Source organism: Streptopelia decaocto, assembly GCF_964273445.1.
Source record: "Streptopelia decaocto genome assembly, chromosome: 18".
NCBI classification, from domain to species: Eukaryota; Metazoa; Chordata; class Aves; order Columbiformes; family Columbidae; genus Streptopelia; species Streptopelia decaocto.
Window position 1 is genome coordinate 7,758,797 of NC_138673.1, and position 21,188 is coordinate 7,779,984.

The 21,188-nt window shown below is 40.6% G+C and overlaps 1 protein-coding gene across 4 annotated transcripts in view; it reads right to left on the bottom strand.

The window, feature by feature from the left end:
* NCOR1 (nuclear receptor corepressor 1) overlaps positions 1–21,188 on the bottom strand; it is a 58,185-nt gene that overhangs the window by 36,425 nt on the left and 572 nt on the right. For all 4 annotated transcript variants that reach the window (XM_082068735.1, XM_082068734.1, XM_082068733.1 and 1 more), the window contains exons 2-8: positions 10,592–10,769; positions 8,814–8,947; positions 6,587–6,782; positions 4,951–5,133; positions 2,057–2,170; positions 800–856; positions 293–345 (exon numbers count right to left, since the gene is read on the bottom strand). In XM_082068735.1, coding sequence (XP_081924861.1) covers positions 293–345; positions 800–856; positions 2,057–2,170; positions 4,951–5,133; positions 6,587–6,782; positions 8,814–8,947; positions 10,592–10,699 — 845 coding nt within the window. In that variant the 5' untranslated portion in view covers positions 10,700–10,769. The remainder of the gene's footprint in view (positions 1–292; positions 346–799; positions 857–2,056; positions 2,171–4,950; positions 5,134–6,586; positions 6,783–8,813; positions 8,948–10,591; positions 10,770–21,188) is intronic.

Here is a 21,188-nt window from a genome sequence, read left to right on the forward strand (position 1 = left end):
TTAAAACTCTCCAGATTGAAGTCTAAGTCTCTCTTCCTTTCCCCTTATCTTTCTTTTAATCTTTTAAGTTATGACAAAAAGTTACTGTTTCCCTCTGCCTTCAGTACATACAACTCACTTCTTGCAGGGCTGTTCTACAACAAAGAAATTGGAAAATTACATAGACTGGAAGCTTTTAAATATGTTTAAAGTGTACACATCCTATTTGGAAATCAAGGAAATAAAAATTTTAAGGGGTTTAGACTCAAATATTCACTCAAATGACACAAAGACGAGATATTAAAGCACTTACGTTTTGATGTTTTCATGGTAGACTTTTGTGTCTGACGGTTGGTTGTAAAGTGGCTACAATTTTGGATTAGAAAGGTACATTTAGTACTTTTCAGTGATGTAGTTCTAAAATTATATGCAATATATTTAACAATATTGTAATATTCTGCCAACTTTGCACTCAATCTGAGATGCAGGAATCTCAAGGGACTAGAAGATAACTCAACACAAAGCACAGATTTCATTACTTAAAATTATATCATTATAACTACTTATGTATATAACAGTATTTCATTTTTTTTTGTATTTCAAACTGCTCTCTCAAAGACATTCAAATCTATTTTAAAAAATTATGCAGCAAATCAGTTCATTCAAGCCTCAATTCACCAGTGTATTTAAACACACACTTATTTTATATATAAACATAGAACCACATCTGTCTACCACACCAGAGTTACCGACACCAAAGCAACACTGGCAAGATAGAAAATAGAATGAAAGGAAAAGAAAAACAAAGACCACAACTTACCAGTTCAACTTTTGGACCAAGACCTTCAAAAATCTTGTGAGCTTCTTCTGCTTTTTTCTGCAAATAAGATTTTTTTGCATAGGCTGAGTAAATCATCTGAAGTTAGTACCAAATGTATAGCTCAACTCTGTCCCCTATGCCAGCTGATAAACCCCTGTGTGATCCTTCTTAACCTACTTTTGTGGTGTTGCCTCAGCAAAGGAGGAAACCTGCACTTGAACTGTGCAGTTACTACTCTGATCTCCACGTCTGGAAGGAGACATGGGCATAAAAGGGCATAAAAGCAGAAACTGACCTCTGCAGTTCAAAAAGAACACACATTTAATAACTAATATAGCAAATAATTATTAAGAGAAGAAAGGTGTCCAGTAAAACCAAGTATAGATAGCTTTGAAAATGGAATTGAGACTAAAATTCTCCAATTGCAAGGCTGGGAGTGCGAATCAATGCGTACAGACACAAAGGAATATGTCAAATGTCCTTCCCTCACACTGAGTGAAGACCTCAAAATAATTCTGACCCTAAAGGAGGCAGCACAGGACCAGCCAGTTTCCTTTCGCAAATCCGTTTCAAGCCTGTAGCATCTTCCAAAGCCCTTTTTTCAACAGACAATCCATCTGAATTGACCCAACCTACTCGCTTGAATTTGTGTCTTTCCCCCCCAATAGTTGTATGTGCTTGCCCTACGACATCTGCAAAGAAAAATATAGAAGAAACTATTCCATAAAGCAGTTATTATTAGGAAGTGTTCTGCTGAATTCCAACCTCTTTCCATGTGATTTCAATCTTGATAAATTCTTTGGAACTTACAAGCTGTACAAAATAATTATATATCAAGGAAATATTATAGTGTTACCCTGGTAGAATGGTTTTTATGGTCTCAAAACATTTAAAACTGAACTCTAGTCCTATTACGTTAACCAAATTTTAGCCAACAGTAGTTGAATATTAAAAGTAATTATCCTAAACTGCATGGTTTGAAGATGAAAGCTGCCAAGCAGACTGGTCTCTTGTACCACTGCAGATGGAAAGATACCAATCAAGCGCTACGTACAAAAATGGATTAATATATCTTTAATAACACTTTACATAAGAAAGCGAGTATAGACATGTGCTTTTTTGTTTTAAGCCCCATCAATATCACCATTCTCCAGCAGACGTAATCTCTGATATGAGAACTCAAACCAAGTGCTAAATGGATTCACGAATGCACAAGGCTTGCCCAGCTACACTCAGTCAACTGAAAAGCGCGCTTACCCGATTTTCATCGTAAATAATTTGGACAATACTGCGGTGTTTCTGTTCCACTGGAGGAGGGGAGACAGGCCTCTCTGGCTCGGGAGGCTTAGCAGCTTCTTCTTCAAGTTGTTGCTAAGAGACGAAAGAAAAAGAAAATCAGCCATCCGCACCACGTTACCCTTACCAGTAATTAGTCACCAGAGATAAAACATGCATCTGATCAACAGTTAGTGCTGCCTGTTATTTCTCTTCTTAACTGACAAGGAATGAACGAAATGGTTTTAATGCCAACAGGGACAGTAACAAGACTATTTTTTGTACTGTTGGTAAACAAAATTAACTGTTTACAGCCTTGTTTCAGCTTGATATTTAAAGCCACTGTCACATTATAAACTATCACTATTTAAACAAAAATAATGATTTCAGAGAACAGTTACACCAAACTTGCCTTCTCACACAGGAAGTAATCCACAGAGATATCTTTCTACATTGTAGATATTGAAGTCTCATTATTACTAATGCCTTGTTTCTTAAAAAGGAACAAAAGTCCTTCTAACAATCCACAGAGAACAAAATTCTAAACATACTTCACAGCAGAAATAAACCACTCCACATATATTGAAGTTCCAAGATTGTTACAATACTAAACAAGCAAAAAAACCTGTATTATCTTCCCAGCTACTACACAGATGTGATTTACTTTCACATCAAATAAATCTGATTCAGTGACATCTTCCTTGATTGTTTTAATTGTAAATATCCTTCGTCCATACCTGCCGCAAACATACAACAAAGAAATTCTGAAATCCATCCTGTCTTACGGCACTGGCCAGAATGTGCTATGTTGCTGTATAAGAATTCAAAATCTGATTTTTTTGCAGAATGCCATAACAAACAGGCTCAATTATTGCAGGCAACAGCAACTCTGTAATTTTTTTAAAGTCAAATCATAGTACAAACATGCACAAATGAACCTTCAGAGATGACATGCATAGTACTTGCTGATTTTGTGGAAAATTGAACAAACGAAAAGAAAAGCATCATTAACACACAGCCAGGTACTGAGTGACAGCCTTTTTTGGTTTTCTTCTGCTGAAGGTCACCTTACAGGTCATTAAAATTCACACATAATTAAATACTTCCAGCCAATAAAAACAAGCACTCCAGAAAGTTGTCTATTTGTTACCCTGGACCTATACGTTAACAAATCCTATAGAGTAACACTCATTTCCTACAAAAAACTCAAAGTTGGCACTACTTCCATCTGGATCTTTGAAAGTCAGAAAAGGAAAAGGAGACAAGGACTTTGTTTTTTACCAATTAATAACAGATGCCTGATTGAAGGGTGGGTTTAGTTGGCCACAGCAGCTACTGGGAAGGCAACAACCACTGCCAGCAAACATTTCACAGAATCCCAGAATGTCAGTGATTGGAAGGGACCTCGAAAGCTCATCCAGTCCAATCCCCCCGCCGGAGCAGGAACACCCAGATGAGGTTACACAGGAAGGTGTCCAGGCGGGTTGGAATGTCTGCAGAGAAGGAGACTCCACAATCCCCCTGGGCAGCCTGGGCCAGTGTCTGTCACCCTCACCGGGAAGAAGTTTCTTCTCAAATTTAAGTGGAACCTTTTGTGTTCCAGTTTGAACCCATTACCCCTTGTCCTGTCACTGGTTGTCACCAAGAAGAGCCTGGCTCCATCCTCCTGACACTCACCCTTTAGATATCTGTGAACATGAATGAGGTCACCCCTTAGTCTCCTCTTGTCCAGCTCCAGAGCCCCAGCTCCCTCAGCCTTTCCTCACACGGGAGATGCTCCACTCCCTTCAGCATCTTTGTTGCCCTGCGCTGGACTCTCTCCAGCAGTTCCCTGTCCTGCTGGAACTGAGGGGCCACAACTGGACACAATATTCCAGGTGTGGTCTCCCCAGGGCAGAGTAGAGGGGCAGGAGAACCTCTCTGACCTACTGACCACCCCCTTCTAAACCACCCCAGGATGCCACTGGCCTTCCTGGCCACAAGGGCCCAGTGCTGGCTCATGGTCATCCTGCTGTCCCCAGGACCCCCAGGTCTCTTTCCCCTACGCTGCTCTCTAATAGGTCATTCTCCAACTGATACTGGAACCTGGGGTTGTTCCTACCCAGATTCAAGACTCTGCACTTGCCCTTGTTCTATTTCATTAAATTTTTCCCTGCCCAACTCTCCAGCCTGTCCAGGTCTCTGGATGGCAGCACAGCCTCTGGCGTGTCAGCCACTCCTCCCAGCTTGGTGTCATCAGCAAACTTGCTGACAGTGCACTCTATTCCCTCGTCCAAATCATTGATGAATATATTGAATAATATAGGCCTTTGCTTCCAATGGCTGAAGTGCAGTTCTTGGACACAGAGCACAGCCAGGACTGTACAAAAACCAGTGATATTTCCTCCTTTATTTCTCTGCTGTCTCTGTTTACTTTCCCCCAAGGCTGACTTCAGCTCCAGATGTTAAGATCTCTTGCCCTTGTGAATACAGATGATCCAGGGACTCTTGTACAAGTTCTGGTTTTGGATACACCCACAAGGGATTCTCCCCTTGCACAGGCTGCATCCCCTCACCCAACAGTCATCTTTAAAGCTGAAATTACAGTCACAGCGCTCTTGTGTCACTAGTCTTATAACAGAAGTTTAAAATATAAAGTCATCTACTGTTGGTGTTCCTACAGGGCTTTCTCCTATTTTCAAAAATGTTTAAAACTACACGATGTCCAACTATTAAACATTCCAGCAAAATCATATACAGAACTTTCCTTTTTTAACTTGTTCATTTGGTTCAAGCAACCAAAAAATTCACCACTATGACATGAAGTTTGTCCACACCTTTTTCACTGGCAGGTAACAAGATATATATGTATATATAACAGCATCTGCTCTGCTTACTTGCTTTTTCTTCAGTTTGAGGATTTGCTGTTCAACTTTCGCAATTTCACGATCTACACGGTCCATGCTCTGTATCAATTCTTCCTTTGACAGCTTTGAAGGTGAAGCATTTTGGTCCTCCCCACAAGGCTGACCAGAGATTGGAGAAGATGGTCCCTCATGCTTTCCTCCAAAAGCCGGGTCCTTTCATGGGGACAGGACGTGGGGGGAGATTGAGAGAAATCAGTCACATTGTTAACATTTTTAAGAATATGTCTTCATAAATGCAAACAATATCTTTCATTTTTAAAGGAAATGTTACTTAAGAGCAAATCCTCAGTACTCTGCACATGTATTGATGAGGATATTCTTGAAGATACCCCTGATCAGCCTGACAAGGTACATCTGGAGCCAGCTGTGCTTAGAAACAGTAAGTTCTCTTGAACTTACCATGGCTTACAAGAAGCGATGATTAAAGAGAAGACAGGTCATTTGCTCATTTGGCTCTGATTTTTTTGTCTTTTTTTTTCCTGTCTGTTTCCAAACAACATATTTCAACATGCTTCATGTTCTAACATAAGCTCTGTTGCACCTTATGTCCTCAGACCATCATGCTCCGTGACCACCTCGCTGTCAAACGCCAGCTCAGTAAAACGTCCCTCACCCAACCAATGGGACTGAAAGATGACATGTCTGAATGCCACTTCTCCTCAACATTATACCAGGCAGCATTTTTAAATTGAGACAGCGGATTTCTGTACATAGCGACATGCAAATATGTTGACACTGCACACCTTAGCTCAGTTTCTCCAGCCCCCTTTGATATTATCTTTGCTATGCAACAAAGCAAGTTATTAAGAAATCACATGCTATCATCATTTTACTTCACAGACAGTTTATTCACAGGATTGAAAAAATGGTAGAAAGAAGGTAAGACAAGTAATCAACTTTTTAAAAGACTGGTGCCTATTAGCTTTTGAATCCATATGGTGAAATTTTCCTCTAAATGTTCCAAATTTAGCAACTTGAGCATGCACCTTCAGAAGTCACACTCACTATGCACCACCTTTCGGTGTATGAGTCTGTGCACTTGCGTGAGTGCACAAGAGGAGGTATGAAATATTCATTTAAGAGACATTTGTCTGCTCTATACAAATTGCTCTCATCAATATTCAGTATCTACAATACAAAATATCCACACCAAACTGGACTGCCCTAGATTTACCCAAAATGAGACAGTGACATGTATAATTAAGTGTTAGGTAAATAAGCAGATTCATTTGTAATGCTTAAAAGGGAGAGGGGGTGACAGGGAGTACTTTGACCATTCAGTACAAATATTCATTGAAGAAAAAAAATCGACTTGCATGCATTTGCCAGCAGCATTCAATTGAAAGGCAGAAATATTTCATGCGCTATACTTTAATCATTTTGTAACTGAGGTTTTAATGACCTAAGAATGTAGTGGCAACTCAGAACTCCAGGTCTCTTTACTGTGTTTGAGGCAGATTTATCTTCTTGTTCTTTTTATAAAAGACCAACACTGACTCAAGACCACAGTTTGTGATAACATGCAGAAATAAACTTCTGGGACTAAAGAATGAACCTGAACAAAAAATAAAAAGAAAAAAAAAAATTATTGGGTCAATATCTTTACCTTCTTAATATCTGCAGACCTCAACCCTTCCTGCAGAGGATGTACTAACGGCAAGACAGCAGCTGCACTGACACGCTGAAAATGGGAATCGGAGACTTGCTCAAGACGTGGTCGCTTAGATTCCAGTGAATCATGATCTGTCTGAGATGGACCTGGATGAAATTGCTGTTCATATCCAGTTCTCCTTTCCTGTGGCCTAATATATAGAAGAGATAAGCTATTAACATACACGCTTTCCATTCAAAAAAACCTACTTGGCGTTCCTCAACCCTTTTCAAATATATAAGAGATGCAATTTAATGAAGCCCCATTGACCACGACTCCCTGGCTTCTTTCCTTCAGCCAGTTTGCAGGCCACCTCACTACCCAATCATCCAGACCATACTCCCTCAGTTTAGCTGTGAGGATGCTGTGGGAGACTGTGTCAAATGCTTTACTCAAGTCAAGGCAGATCACGTCCACCGCTCTGCCATCATCCATCCATCTTGTTACGTCCTCATCAAAGTCAATGAGGTTGGTCAAGCATGACTTCCCCTTGGTGAAGCCATGTTGACTGCCCCTAATGACCCTCTTATCCCTGATATGCCTTGAGATGGCACCAAGGAAAAGTCCTTCCATCAGTTTCCCAGGGATGGAAGTGAGGCTCACTGGTCTATAGTTACCCGGGTCCTCCTTCCTGCCCTTTTTGAAGACTGGAGTGACATTTGCTTTCCTTCAGTCCTCAGGCACCTCTCCCGGTTCCCAAGACTTGGCAAAGATGATGGAGAGCGGCCCAGCAATGACCTCAGCCAGCTCCCTCAGCACCCATGGGTGCATCCCATCCGGACCCATGGATTCATGGATGTCCAGATGTCCAATGGATGTCCAAATTTACAATGCGAGGGGGAATTTACTTCTGCTATAAGCTGAAGTTTTGAGAACTCTATCACCACTAAATCAGAACCTTACTGACATTTTGGTGACACAAGGTAAAGGCAATATCTAATCCCCAGATTTCACTATCAAGTTATTTCTGGGAATATTCTAATGAGATTTTAGGCTAGACCAGTATTTACATAACATTCATCACCAGTATTTGTTCAGAATCAGATACCTCAGTTATAGCCAAATAAACTGCTAGCAGTAATCCAGCAGATAAAGTCACTCCTAGCAGATATACTTACTAAGAGTCCAAGAAAAACAAGGTTGTTACAAACAATAACACTTGCTTGTGACTAGACATCAGCATATTAATATGCTAAAGAATTGAGGTGCATACATCATATAGTAATCTCTCCTCTAAACAGAATCGTATGCTTGCTAACTTACTACAATCCAGTTAATCTTATTCTTATCTGTAGTGGGTTCTTAATTGCTAAATTGGGTTTTGAAAGTACATCCAATACTCTTCAGATACATAGTCAAATTAATGCTTCATACAGTCAGAAATCTTTCTTGAACCTATCAGCCTCACAGTAATAGTAACGTACATCTGAACATCCATCAATATCCACGATGAAGTAACCTGGTTTACTGAAAAGTAAGCTGTTACCAATCTGAAACTAAATTACAGCACGCGGTTCACTGTAGTTGTCCACTATCATTGTCCTCAGTTAACCCACTGGGCCCAGATCAGTTGCACCTATTTACACAGTGACAGCAGTGGTACACGAGACTGGCAAAAAGGGTATTTAGAACAAATGACATGAAGCTGTCAAGTGACTTGCCAAAGGCAGCACACGCTCCGACTCAGTCCTCTGTGCCCAGATAGTCCATTTTGTGCTATACTGCAGTGTTTTACAACTCTTACAACTCAAATATCCAATTACCTCTGTTGTTACATCAATACCATCTGGTGAATAAGCAAGCTTAATCTAGGAAATATGACAGGTAATATTCACACTGTAACAACTCTTGCACTTGTTGCTTCTACTCGGCAAGATTAAATTATCCAAAGCTACAAACCTTATAAACTTTTAGCCTAAATAGCATCATAAAGTTTGGAATGTGCACTTGCTTCCTCAAAAGCTTAATGACAGTGTTGTTAGGAGAGGTGTAGGAAAAGCGAACTAGATTGTCACCTCCTGTCTGTGAAACAAATATGTTAGTTGAGCTAAAGGGTCTGAGGAATTACACAACAGCTACAACACTGAAACTCAAAACCTTTTCTATCCAGAAGGTAAAACCAGCTTTACAGAAAGCACAGACTGAGTCCTGCGTTCACACGCTTCAAAACCAGCGCCCTCACCTGTCAGAGCCCGGGTGGAATTCGGAAAGCAAGGACGGTCTGCGCCGGAGCTGCTGCTGCTGCTGCTGCTGCAAGAGCTGGGTTGCCTGACTGACTTCCAGGTGAGACGAACGATAATCGGGAACCGCAAATTCCTAAACGAAACACACTTCTGATGTTGACAAGAACAAAGGTGCAGACGACAGGATCAAAAGCGTTTGATGCCACGGAATGATCATTTCCAAAATTATTAAATACAGACCAAGACCGTATCGAGAAAGCCTTATTTCAGCTCAAAAAACAAAGTGGCAGTTCTAATTTCAAATGAACTTTCGAGAGAATAAATACTTATGCTAAGAATTTCACCTAGTTTATTAACTTCTAAGAAAACACAAATGAGTCAGCAGCACAAGAATAGCCTTTGAAAAAAAAAAAAAATCCTTTAAAAATCAGTTTTGCAGATCCAACTACCAAGTAGTAAACTGAGAATATAATTCAGCAAGCCTGAGGCAATTTCTTCTGTCACCACCTCAAGACATTTTTATATCAGACACTATTAATTAGGACTAAAAGTCAGACAAGATGCATCTTCTCACTGATAAAAATTTATAATCAAAGCAAAATACAAGATGATTTATTTGTATATATGCATCTTCAATGACTTGCTTTTAAAAATTACATGCAGCTGGCATTAACCGGAGAGGCTCTATGAGACACACAATAGGTTGTTACCCGTAAGATTTAGTTTTTACAAATTATCTAAAAATAAATATGGAGCAAGCCAAAAAGCTCCAATTCTTGAATTTCCTTTTGCAAACATGTAAGTAGAACAAAACATCTGAAGTGTCTGTAGCAGGAGAGTTTCATTAAAACAGGGGAAACCAGAGCTGTTCTGACACCAACAGCTTAATCCTCTGCAGCCTACCATGCCAGAGAGCTCAGGGTGGCAGAATAAATGCTCGGCAGAAATGACAAACAGGAGGTTCTTAGAGCTCCATTCCCCTAATTCTGGCTAGCAGAAGGAAGCACTAATAGAGTTGCTCCAGAAAATAAAAATAAAATCAGAGTGTAACACAAACTTTTACACTTCCGATTCACATTCTCCATCTTGCACGCAGATTTTGTCGAGCACTGCATTTAGATAATCTACCCCAATCCTCCTTCCATAGAAGGAAAGATGACTATGGGTTCACTTCTTATGCTCCAAGGCCTAAGAGGAGATTAATTCCCCATAAAAATGTAGTACCTACAAATGCTCCAAAAGCCCAGTCTCTCAACAGATTTGTTACACCCAGAACACTGCATTCATATTAAATGTATACTGACTATAGACAGGTTATTTGCATAATAATAGGTAACACTGACAAGCAGTAGGGCAAAACCTTTAAAAAGCCAAAATTGCATTAAGCTGTAGTCAGGGATTCGAATAATTTCAGCTACAGCATCGCAGGAAGGCATCATTCAACAGGTCATTGCTTCCTTTCAAGGTCACACCTCAGAAGGAACCAAGATTATGCTTCCCAGAAACTGCACCACAGCCAGAGCCTCCAAGAGACAATACGCTTGAACAAGCTGACCCATCAGCCTTAGCACAAGAGCCAAACTCCAAAGGCACAAACCAAATTGTCATACAGCTTTCCCCAGTCAGGTTTAACTGGGCATGTGTGTCTGCAACTCTGCTGTTTTCAAATGTGATCGACTTGGATTACATCAGTTCAATTAAAAAAAATAAATCCATTTGGCACAGCAAACACCCAAATGATCCTGTCATTTGATTTGTAATCCTCCCGTGTCCTTACCTGCTGGTGTCGGGTGGAGGGGAAGGTGTACTGGACAGAGTGGGTAGCGTAACGACTCTGCTCTGTGCTGAACGCCCCTTGGTTAGGAGGGTAGCCTGAACTTGACATTATCAGAGAAGAAGTCTTCCCAGAGCTGTGAGATCAAGACCAGCAAGCAATCATGTTTCTAGGAAAGCGCCTAAAGGAAAAAAGATCACTGATAAGCACTGAAGTACCAGATGTACTCACAATACATTACAGCCATAGTCACCTAAGCAAAACAACCATTACCAGTAAAAGCTTTTTCCTGATGTATTTATTTAATAGGTTACTCTAGTCTGAAACACGTTAACAGGTCTTAAACGGGCGCAAAATGAGACATGTCAGCACTGTCTACGCAAAGATTTGAGGATTATATTGTCGGAATACATCACATTACCAGCTACCAGTTGAATCAGGAGGATTTTAAAAGAAAAGTAGGTCACTTTACATAGATGTTAAAGAGGTTATAACGGCCTATAGAGAGACTCTTTATTTACAGTAAATTTAGTTAGCAAAACATAAAGTTCACTTTCATTTCTTCTACAGAGTTTTTGGATTCTATGAACTGTTTCTTACTTTCAGATTCAGGTAGTTTTAGGGCTGTTTTACTCAATGCCACCTACAGCTCATTAAACCACAGTGTATTAGTCAGGCCCTAAAATACTATTAGCGTCTAACCGCAGCTTACAGAAGCAGTTAGTTTAACGAGGCAGTCACAAAGGAAAACCAACACTATTGCAATTGACAGCGCAGGTTGTCTCAGATGGGATGCCAAAAACCGAATATACTCTGAAGCCTTAAAACAATCCTGCTTAGTTGGCATGTGATGACTACTTTGCCTCTATTGTATTCTCCAGCTACAGATTAACAGTGAACACTGAAACACATACTGATCTGGGGAAGGGTTTGAATACTGAAAAAACCCTGCCAAGTTCCCTAAAAATGTCCAAGCAGCTGAGAAGTGGTGGATAGTTTCAGAAGACATTGATTAAACACTGCACCCATCAGTGCTTTGAGCAGGTAAATCACGGCTCTAACCAAAACAGCAGGACATACATATTTTTAAAATACAAGATATTTCTTTCTGATAGCTCAGAAGATGTAATCCTTGGAGCCTATGTATTAAATACAAATTCTATCAGACCTGCAGCAAATTCTCAGCCTCCGGTCCAGAGCAGAGCAGGCGTATCAGACCTTCAAATAAAGTACCTGTTGATCCCTGCCTCGATGGCTTCATTTCGAAGCACATTAATCTGCAGCCTTTCACAAACACCACATGTAAAGTTATATTTCTGAACGGTATTTTCCATTAACAATCAACAGACAAAATCAGCTTAGGAAAGGATCAGACACAGCAAGCTATACAAACAGATCTGAAAGTTTATCCAATATATTATACCATTCCTGTTTGGTTTGGGGGTTTTTCTCCCAGCTCTCCATCAAACAAAGCAAGCTTTACATGTTGGACTATCAGAATAATGGGACAAATTTAGATTTACCTCTTAAACTTGAATTTCAGATACAAAAAACTAAAGAAAAAGACTTAGTTTCTCTTTCAAAGCAATACTACAGATCCCTAATTTTGTGCTTTATAGTACCTATATATCTATTATAGGACCTACAATTCATATCCAAGTGACAAGTTCTAACACAGAGTTCTTCACCATTAACATTTATTATACTTCATCACTCATACTGCATTCATTAGAGTTACATCTTTGCCAACTCCGTGATGGTCTAATAGGTCTGAGTCACGTGCTTTCCCCTGAATCAAGAATCACTGTCAGAAAGCAGCAGTTTTAGCTAACGCACACTGTATTAGCTGCCAGCTATAGTACCTGAACACTCCAATGAGTCAGAGCCTTTCTGCTTAAGATTTCTCAATTACTTTCTTTTCCACCAGTTCATCCAGCCATTTTCTGAACTAGTGTAAAATCTCAGCATTCACAACTGCTTGTTGCAAGAACTTCTACAGTTTAGTGACACTTCGCGTGAGAAACCACCAGCTTTTGTTCACTCTGGACCTGGTGCCTTCCTTTGACGTCTCTAGCTTTGGCATTGGAACAGACCAAACATCTATTTCCTATTCATTTTTTCCCCCTGTTGCATATGTGATTCTGCAGGCTTCTATCATATATCTTTATCTTTCCACGCTGAAGAATCCCAGTCTACTTGGCTGTTCCTTGTCAACCACCTCCAAACCTCCTCTAGTTCTGTGATACCCATTCTGAGGCACTGGGAGCCAGAAATGCACACTGGATTCTGGGAAAATATCCATAAACACTCACACAGAATCACAGAATGTTAGGAATTGGAAGGGACCTCGAAAGATCATCTAGTCCAATCCCCCTGCCGGAGCAGGAACACTCCTCCTGTTCTTATTCTCTTCCCTGATGTGCTGACCTGTCAGGCAGATCTGAAGAATCTGAGGATGCAGAGGGGGGCAGGGGAGTAACCACTTGAAAATCGCAAATGAATATAGACCAACCGGGGCATGATTCAAGGTCCTTTCTAGTTTCTCTCTGTCAAGTTACATCTCTTCTTATTTTCTCAATATTCAGCCAAACTCACAAGTTGATCATCAACCCAGCTGCTGAAAGATCGATCCACACTTTGTGTGATGTTATAAAGGCCATTTCTCCATTCACAAGAACTTTAGTGTACAAATTGTTACGTTTCCCTGAGGACTCTTCATCTTGAAATCTTCACTGAAAGAATGTTTCACAACAAGCAGCAATGAGAGGTGCTGAGTGTCTCTCCAGATTCTGTCCTAGATGTGGAAAGGGAGGTACAGCGCACAAGCATGAACATCCTCCATCCATGCAGCAATGTTAACTCAAATCCCTTATCTCATAACCTCCAAGTTTTACATAACAAATATGAAAACATTCAGTCTAACGGCTTTCCTGCTGAGAACTGCAAGTATGATCATGTTCGTAGTGCCATAATAATAATATTTTAAAAGTGAAACAAAGAAAAGCTGCCAACAGAAGGCAAGAGAAACAGCATTAGAGGATATCATTGTGTTCATTAAGAGAGGTGGGAAGAGAAGGAAGAAAATAAAAGAAAAAAATGAAGTTATCGATGGTGGGTGTGCATTCTTCTTCCTTGCTGGGGGAACTGACACAACAGCAGGAAGAGATAAAGGGTAGCAACAGTAGAGGAAAATACATGGTTGCAGATTGGCAATAACAAGGTGAGGAGGGAACTAAAATATGGGCATTCTGCATATGATCTCATTTATTTCAAGACAAAACCACCACTGTAGTACAACGATATATAAAATGACATTAAAGTGCAATATTCCCTCCCTCTAAACCTCTTGTTACAGACATTTATATGTGCCTCCACACTCTCCTAATTTAATTTCTCTATATACCCTGCAGAACCCATCTTATCTCCCAGGCTCCTATAGCAGGAGCTTACTTACACTTATTCCTGCCAACATTTGCCTGTAGAATTACCATTGATATTTTGCTCATCTTTCCCTGTCTTACTACCTTAATTCTGCAATTGTGGATATAAGTACTTGACTTCAACTCTTATTTCTCTGCAGGCAAACTTCCATCTAAAAGCATCTGCCTCTCTCTTCAGCATCTGCTCACATGTAGCCAGTGAACACAGATTATTCTTCCATCAATCTATTTCTTGGTCAGCTTCCTGCTGTAACCTCTGCAAGTTCCATATGTTCAAATTATGCTTAAATATGACAGTCTTTTTGCATAAATCTGTAATTGTGTGCGTAGACTCTAAACAAACTCATCCAGGCTTTCCTCACCGCTGTATCCTTCCATTAGTCATGAAAGCTTCACCCAGCTCCACTCAGATCCAACCAGAATGCTCCTGTAAAGCTCCTCACTATTAACTCTCTGCTCTCTGACCCTTCCCCTGGTTTTCTCTGCCAGAACACAGGCTGCTCATCTTCATTTTCAGTACCCTTGACAAATTACAACACAAGGAATCAGCTTCCAACTGCTCAGTTAACGACAGCAAGATTATATTTTTCAGTCAAGTATCTTCATACCTTTTCATGTTATTCCGCAAATTTCAGAGGTTTCTAATATAAACAATTATAAAAACTGTTACAGACTTTGGAATTGTGACTTAAATGTCTCACAAAGATATTAGGCTGCGAATACTTTCATGCAGCTGCCAACCAGGCTGGCGAATTGTCTGTCTCACTGAATACTGACGATTAGAAGGAGCAGCAAGAAGCATTTCTTGGTTTGTACTTCAGAACCTGCTCCGTTCTGCTGTAGTGTCCCACTTCACTGACATTCCCAGACTCTGTGGTAAAACATATTATGCAATGGGGAAACCCAGCAGCGTTGAACGGATAATATTAAAAAATAATAATAATTACAGGAGAAGTAAAAGTAAACAGTCAAAAAAGAAACTGTTAAGTCTGAAGATACTTAGCTGAGGAAAAACAGTGACAAGAGTAACAGTTTCAGGAACCCTGAAGAGATACTGGGCCCTGTGGTATTTTGAGCTTCTCAGCCAAGGAAATGATTTAACAATGTTTATTTCTAAAGGTATTACGATATTTTTCTCTTCAGCCAGCTCAAACTACCGAACAAATCCAATTCAGACTTCCCCTTAAAAGCTACTGTTCACATTTACATTTGCCATATGTGGAGAATTTTGAATAAGTTACAAATGATTTAGAACTGGTTATTATAATGGCAACGGTCATAGCATAATTCCTGATTTGTTTTCTATGAGGCAATACTAATTTGGACAATATCTCCTGATCTCCAGATCTCAAAATGCCTCAGAAGGAAGCAGAAGTACAGGCCATCTTCAGCATACACATGGGAAAATGAGTCACAGAAAGGTTAAGAAATCTATCAAAAACTACCCAGGAAACAGGCAATGACTAAATCAGAAATAAGACTCGAGTCTTGCAGCACTTAAGCAGACAAAAGCTAGTGCTGCCTGAGAAAAGCAGTTCTTCACTCGGGAAAACACAGCAGGTTAAAAACTGCGACTATTTTTAGCAGGGCAGTTCCCCAAACCCATCCAGGCTGTGACCTCACCAAGGGTGACGCCGGCAGAAGAGAAGGGGTCAAGGCCAGAAGGATGCGGAGTCACCTCCTCGCTGTCTGTGGAACCACAGCCTGGGATTCCCGTTCCCCTTCACCGATAAAACACCCGTCTCATGGGTAGACTCCGTTTCTCTTCACATATATGAAACAAGCCAACATTTCCACATTTAGAGTCATTTTCATGCCATATTGAAGTACTTAACCAACATTTGCTAATTAAATTTCACATCCTTCCGGGAATTTTCCTTGTTTTTGAGCAAACTAAGTGTGATATAAAGAGCGCAAAGAACTAGATTACAGTCATGTAAGGCTTAAACCGAGTTGGGGGATTTTGTTTTTAAATCAGCAGCCTCACTAAATTAAGCTCTGATGTAACTAACCTATGGCAGAACAAGGAAGGCTCTGCCTTACGCAGGGGATCCACAAAGAATCACAAAATTGATTCAGGGATATTTATTCAAAGTTTACTCTGGCAGGAGTAAATGGGGCACAGTCCAGTTGGAGGCCTGGATCTAGCGGAGTGCCTCAGGGGTCAGTACTGGGGTCTATATTATTCAATATATTCATCAACGATTTGGACGAGGGAATAGAGTGTACTATCAGCAAGTTTGCTGATGACACCAAGCTGGGAGGAGTGGCTGACACTGGAAGCTGTGCTGCCATCCAGAGAGCTGGACAGGCTGGAGAGTTGGGCAGGGAAAAATTTAATGAAATATAACAAGGGCAAGGGTAGAGTCTTGAATCTGGGCAGGAACAACCCCAGGTTCCAGTATCAGTTAGGGAATGACCTATTAGAGAGCAGCGTAGGGGAAAGAGACCTGGGGGTCCTGGTGGACAGCAGGATGACCATGAGCCAGCACTGGGCCCTTGTGGCCAGGAAGCCAATGGTACCTGAGGTGGGTTAGAAGGGGGTGGTCAGTAGGTCGAGAGAGGTTCTCCTTGCCCTCTACTCTGCCCTGGGGAGACCACACCTGGAATATTGTGTCCAGTTGTGGCCCCTCAGTTCCAGCAGGACAGGGAACTGCTGGAGAGAGTCCAGCGCAGGGCAACAAAGATGCTGAAGGGAGTGGAGCATCTCCCGTGTGAGAAAAGGCTGAGGGAGCTGGGGCTCTGGAGCTGGACAAGAGGAGACTAAGGGGTGACCTCATTCATGTTCACAGATATCTAAAGGGTGAGTGTCAGGAGGATGGAGCCAGGCTCTTCTCAGTGACAACCAATGACAGGACAAGGGGTAATGGGTTCAAACTGGAACACAAAAGGTTCCACTTAAATTTGAGAAGAAACTTCTTCCCGGTGAGGGTGACAGACACTGGCCCAGGCTGCCCAGGGGGGTTGTGGAGTCTCCTTCTCTACAGACATTCAAACCCACCTGGACACCTTCCTGTGTAACCTCATCTGGGTGTTCCTGCTCCATGGGGGGATTGCACTGGATGAGCTTTCCAGGTCCCTTCCAATCCCTGACATTCTGGGATTCTGTGAAACCACAACTATAAAGTGGGTTTCAGGATAAAGTCCCAGCCTCATCACCCTCCTCAGCTGACTGGGCTCAGATACAATCAAGTCTAGATTTTAGCCAAAAATACAATAAGGTTATATATGACCTTTTTTTTAACTGTACATAAGAGCAAAGCCCAAGTCTATTCAGATACTCCAAAGGAAATGCACCAGGGCCTTCTGGAAACAGAGCTTATTGTTACTACATTTATGATTGAGATGTTCTATTTCACAAGGAACGCAACAATATATAAAAATATAACTCCTAATTGAGGTTCATGGAACAGCCTCTAGATCACAGAAAAAGGCAAAGAGTGGAAGAGATCTTGAACTACAAACGGTGTAAGTAAACCTTTATATCTGTGAGAAAAACAACAACAAAAATCAACAAAACAAAACAAAACACAGAATGTCAAGGTTTCAGATATACCTAAGTCTGACCTTTGAGACCATAGTCAAACATCAGCAACCATAGAAATATTTATTAATAAGAGTTTTGGGAATAACATTCCAAGAAACCTAAACCATGAAATGACACTGATTATATGTGAAAATTCCCACTTTCCAGACACCCCTTCTCTGTCAACACAGCATTTCACACAGCAGAAAAACAGGAACAAGAGTGGAAGAATATGAACCTGAGACAAAATTCTACAGTGGCTAACAAAGCATATACATTTCTTTTTGCTTAAACTAATTCCTCTTCTTTTTTTCCCAAAACTGCTACTAATGAGGCAAAGAGCATAGCTGAACAGTAATAATATACCTGTTTGCTGAACAGCCCTTGAACTTGTAATGAACTTACATGGGCTTCACTTTCTAACACTGACAAACAGGACAGGAATCAATGGGTTTCCTAGTTCATTTATATTCATGTTTGTTAGACATCTTCCTTGAAACGTGAATGTATTTTAATCCGTTTAGGCGAGCATATGCTTTTCAAATCAGCCTTGAGTTCCACCCAGGAACCCACCAGTAATGGCCCAGCAGATGTTTCAGGTGCAGCCAGGGAACGGTAGTTGGGCTGTTTGCAGCTCTCCATGGGACTGCAACTTCACCAAGACTACAGAGAATTACCCAAATGCACTTTCCCTGCAGCACAGCATACGGTGCAACTGAACGTATGGCACAAGAGGAGGTATTAAAAGAGACATCATCCTACTTTAACCATATTTTACCTCATCTTTTTTCATTTATAGGGAAAGCCCTTGCCATCTTTGTGAATAGGTTTTCATTTTCAGTTTTACCCAAGACTACTCACTCAACATGCACCAAATGTGTAAGTCCTGGTCCACAGTTTGCCCAGGCAATCTGTCTGCACAGAAATTTCATTTCTGATTTTTTTACTGCTGAGATTTACCGACAATAGGATTTTTCAGAGATGGTTGGTGCATCTCTGTACCAATACAGTATCTTAATTTTGCAATACCCTCTGTTATCATAAGTAGGTGAAGTCACTGACTTCAAAACCACACAGACCAACATCCTCCTTAAGCCTGAAGAAAAAAACCTGCATATCAAATCAGCCTGGGAGTGGCAACATCACAGGAGTGGTTTAGACGTGAAGCTATTCAAGGACACAGAAATCTCTGTCAGGATGCTGGGAGGAAACATAGCTCCAAGGTAAGACTGAGCTTTCTGCGTGCACATCAACTCACCCAACTCCAGCCCCAGTAGGCCCAGACTGCGGGAGTTATTTAACAGATGGAGGTTAAACACTGAACAAGCACGGAAGAGGAAGGGAACATCACAAAACATCATTAGTAGAGGGAGAAACACTGAAGGAGAAACTAAAATGGAAGATAAAATCAGCAAGTTCCTGGCTATTTGCATAATTTAGAAATAGCACAAAGTAAATATTTACAGGCAGCAGTCCAGCATAGGTCAGAATTTTTATCTGGAACATTTGCAGAGGGACAAGGTAACAGTACAGTTAATAGTTTGCCATTTGAAACACTGATTCAAATTTGACTAAAGAACATAAATGACTTGAAGAGTTCAAGACTGGCATCCAGGAAACGATTGTTTGCATTATGAAACCACTGTCTGGTTATTAGTCTGTTCTCAAGATTGTGCCGTGTTGCAGTGCACCTGCATAAAGCACAGATCCCTTCCAGCTCTAACAATTCTTAAAATCTTCAATTTAAGTAGCTACACACACCACAATTCCATAAACTATTTTTGATCATGCAAGAAAAACATTTTCCAGGCAAGCATAAAAGAAGAGGAATAAAACATTTCAGCAAAACTTTGGCTGAGAGCTTTGAAAGAATACGTTAAATGCCAACATTAAGAACATAATACAAAAAAAAAAATTCTCTGATACAGAAGACCTTTTCAGTTACTTTCATGAGATTAACAGTAGTCGAAGCAGAATCAGCTTCCCATCCCTGTAATCACCTCTCACTCTTGCTGTAACTGAAAAATGAAATAACTTAGAAGATGCAGTTAGAGAAGAACAAGAACTGTGGAAAGGGACTAGAGGGGGAAATTGAAAGGAGGCTTTAGTGTCTGTCCCTACTTTTATCACAGTTTTTGAGAGAGCTTTCTAGATCCCTTTAGATCACAATGAAAAACATGCATGCCCCAAAAGAGCAACTAGAATGAGTGGCTGTAGGAGATAAAGTGTATTTAAAACAAATAATCAGCAGCACAGTGTGGAAAAGTGAATATACTCCAATTTTGTACATGTAATTTAAATCTGGAGAGTTACTTTTAATTGATTCATACAATAACTAACAAGCTCGAGACAAGTAACACTTGTGGAAGGAAACACTTGCAATATCCTCTCCACACACTAAATGCACGTTATAACTCTTAAAAAGAAGATTCCAAAATGCTGCTCTTTCCCATGTTTCAGTAACAAGTTTAGGTATTCTAGTGACCAATATCAAACAGTACATTTCAAACAGGCAAATTATGCTGCATGTAAGGCACAACAGAACTATTTTTCCTGAGCAGCCTATACTATATCACATAGAAAAGCGACGTCAAGAAAAATATTAACTATGCTTTCGCAAAAAGGGTCACTGTAGTTGGCTTGTTTCCTCTGAACTTTTGAATCCTCGGGATAAGCACGAAGGTCTTTCATCTCTCAATACAAGACACTAGATTGCAGCTAACAAGAAATCCACTTCAAATATTACATACTTCCTTTCCAAATGTCAAGGTTGTTTAGTTAATCAGGAATAACAACATTCTGCAGTTCCAGGGCAAAACTGTAACAGATCTGCAGGGTCCTTACATGCAGTGACACAACACTAAGTGTCCACTTACTGAGGCACTTAAGCTGTGCCCATGGCCATCCTACTTACCACAATAATAATGTTTTTTATAATAGCACTATTTTTTTTCCCTCAAATCATACTGCCTTGTATAAAAATCCCTACCCAAGCTGTAGCAGTTCATAACTAAAGGGCTATAGCTAAAAATACTGCATAATACAAGAATGCTGCCACAAACCCACATATTTAGAACTAGACATCCCCTTCTCATAGTAATAGGTTGTCCTTTTATTATTATTAGGTTACAACAATATTTACAGTCATGAAAAGGCAAAACATTCGTTAAGACCCTATCTGTGAAACAAGAAACAGGTTTTGGACAACAGATTGCTCAGACTACCTACTTACTTACTTGAGCCTGTCTAACAGTACACACGTCCATCTAGAATCTTGTCTAACTGCAACCGACCTGATATCCACAGGTTTGGGTTTTTTTTAAATACAGAAAAACCACCAAGTACAAAATTCTTCACCATCAAGTCAGAATAATTCTAGAAAAAAAAGCCACTTCCACTCTGCCCTTCAGCAGCTCAGAGATGACAGAAGCTGGGGATGTTTACAGGTCCTATATGAATAATTCAGCGTCAGCATCAGCAGCAGCTCCCCAGCACTGACAGCCCCCCCGTGGGGCCCGGGCTGTGCTGCACCCCAACCCCAGCGCGACAGCAACAAATCCTCAGCAACACACCCACTCGAGCGTCCAAGGGGCCACTTTTGAAGAACTGGCCCTTCTTTAAATTTTTTTAATAT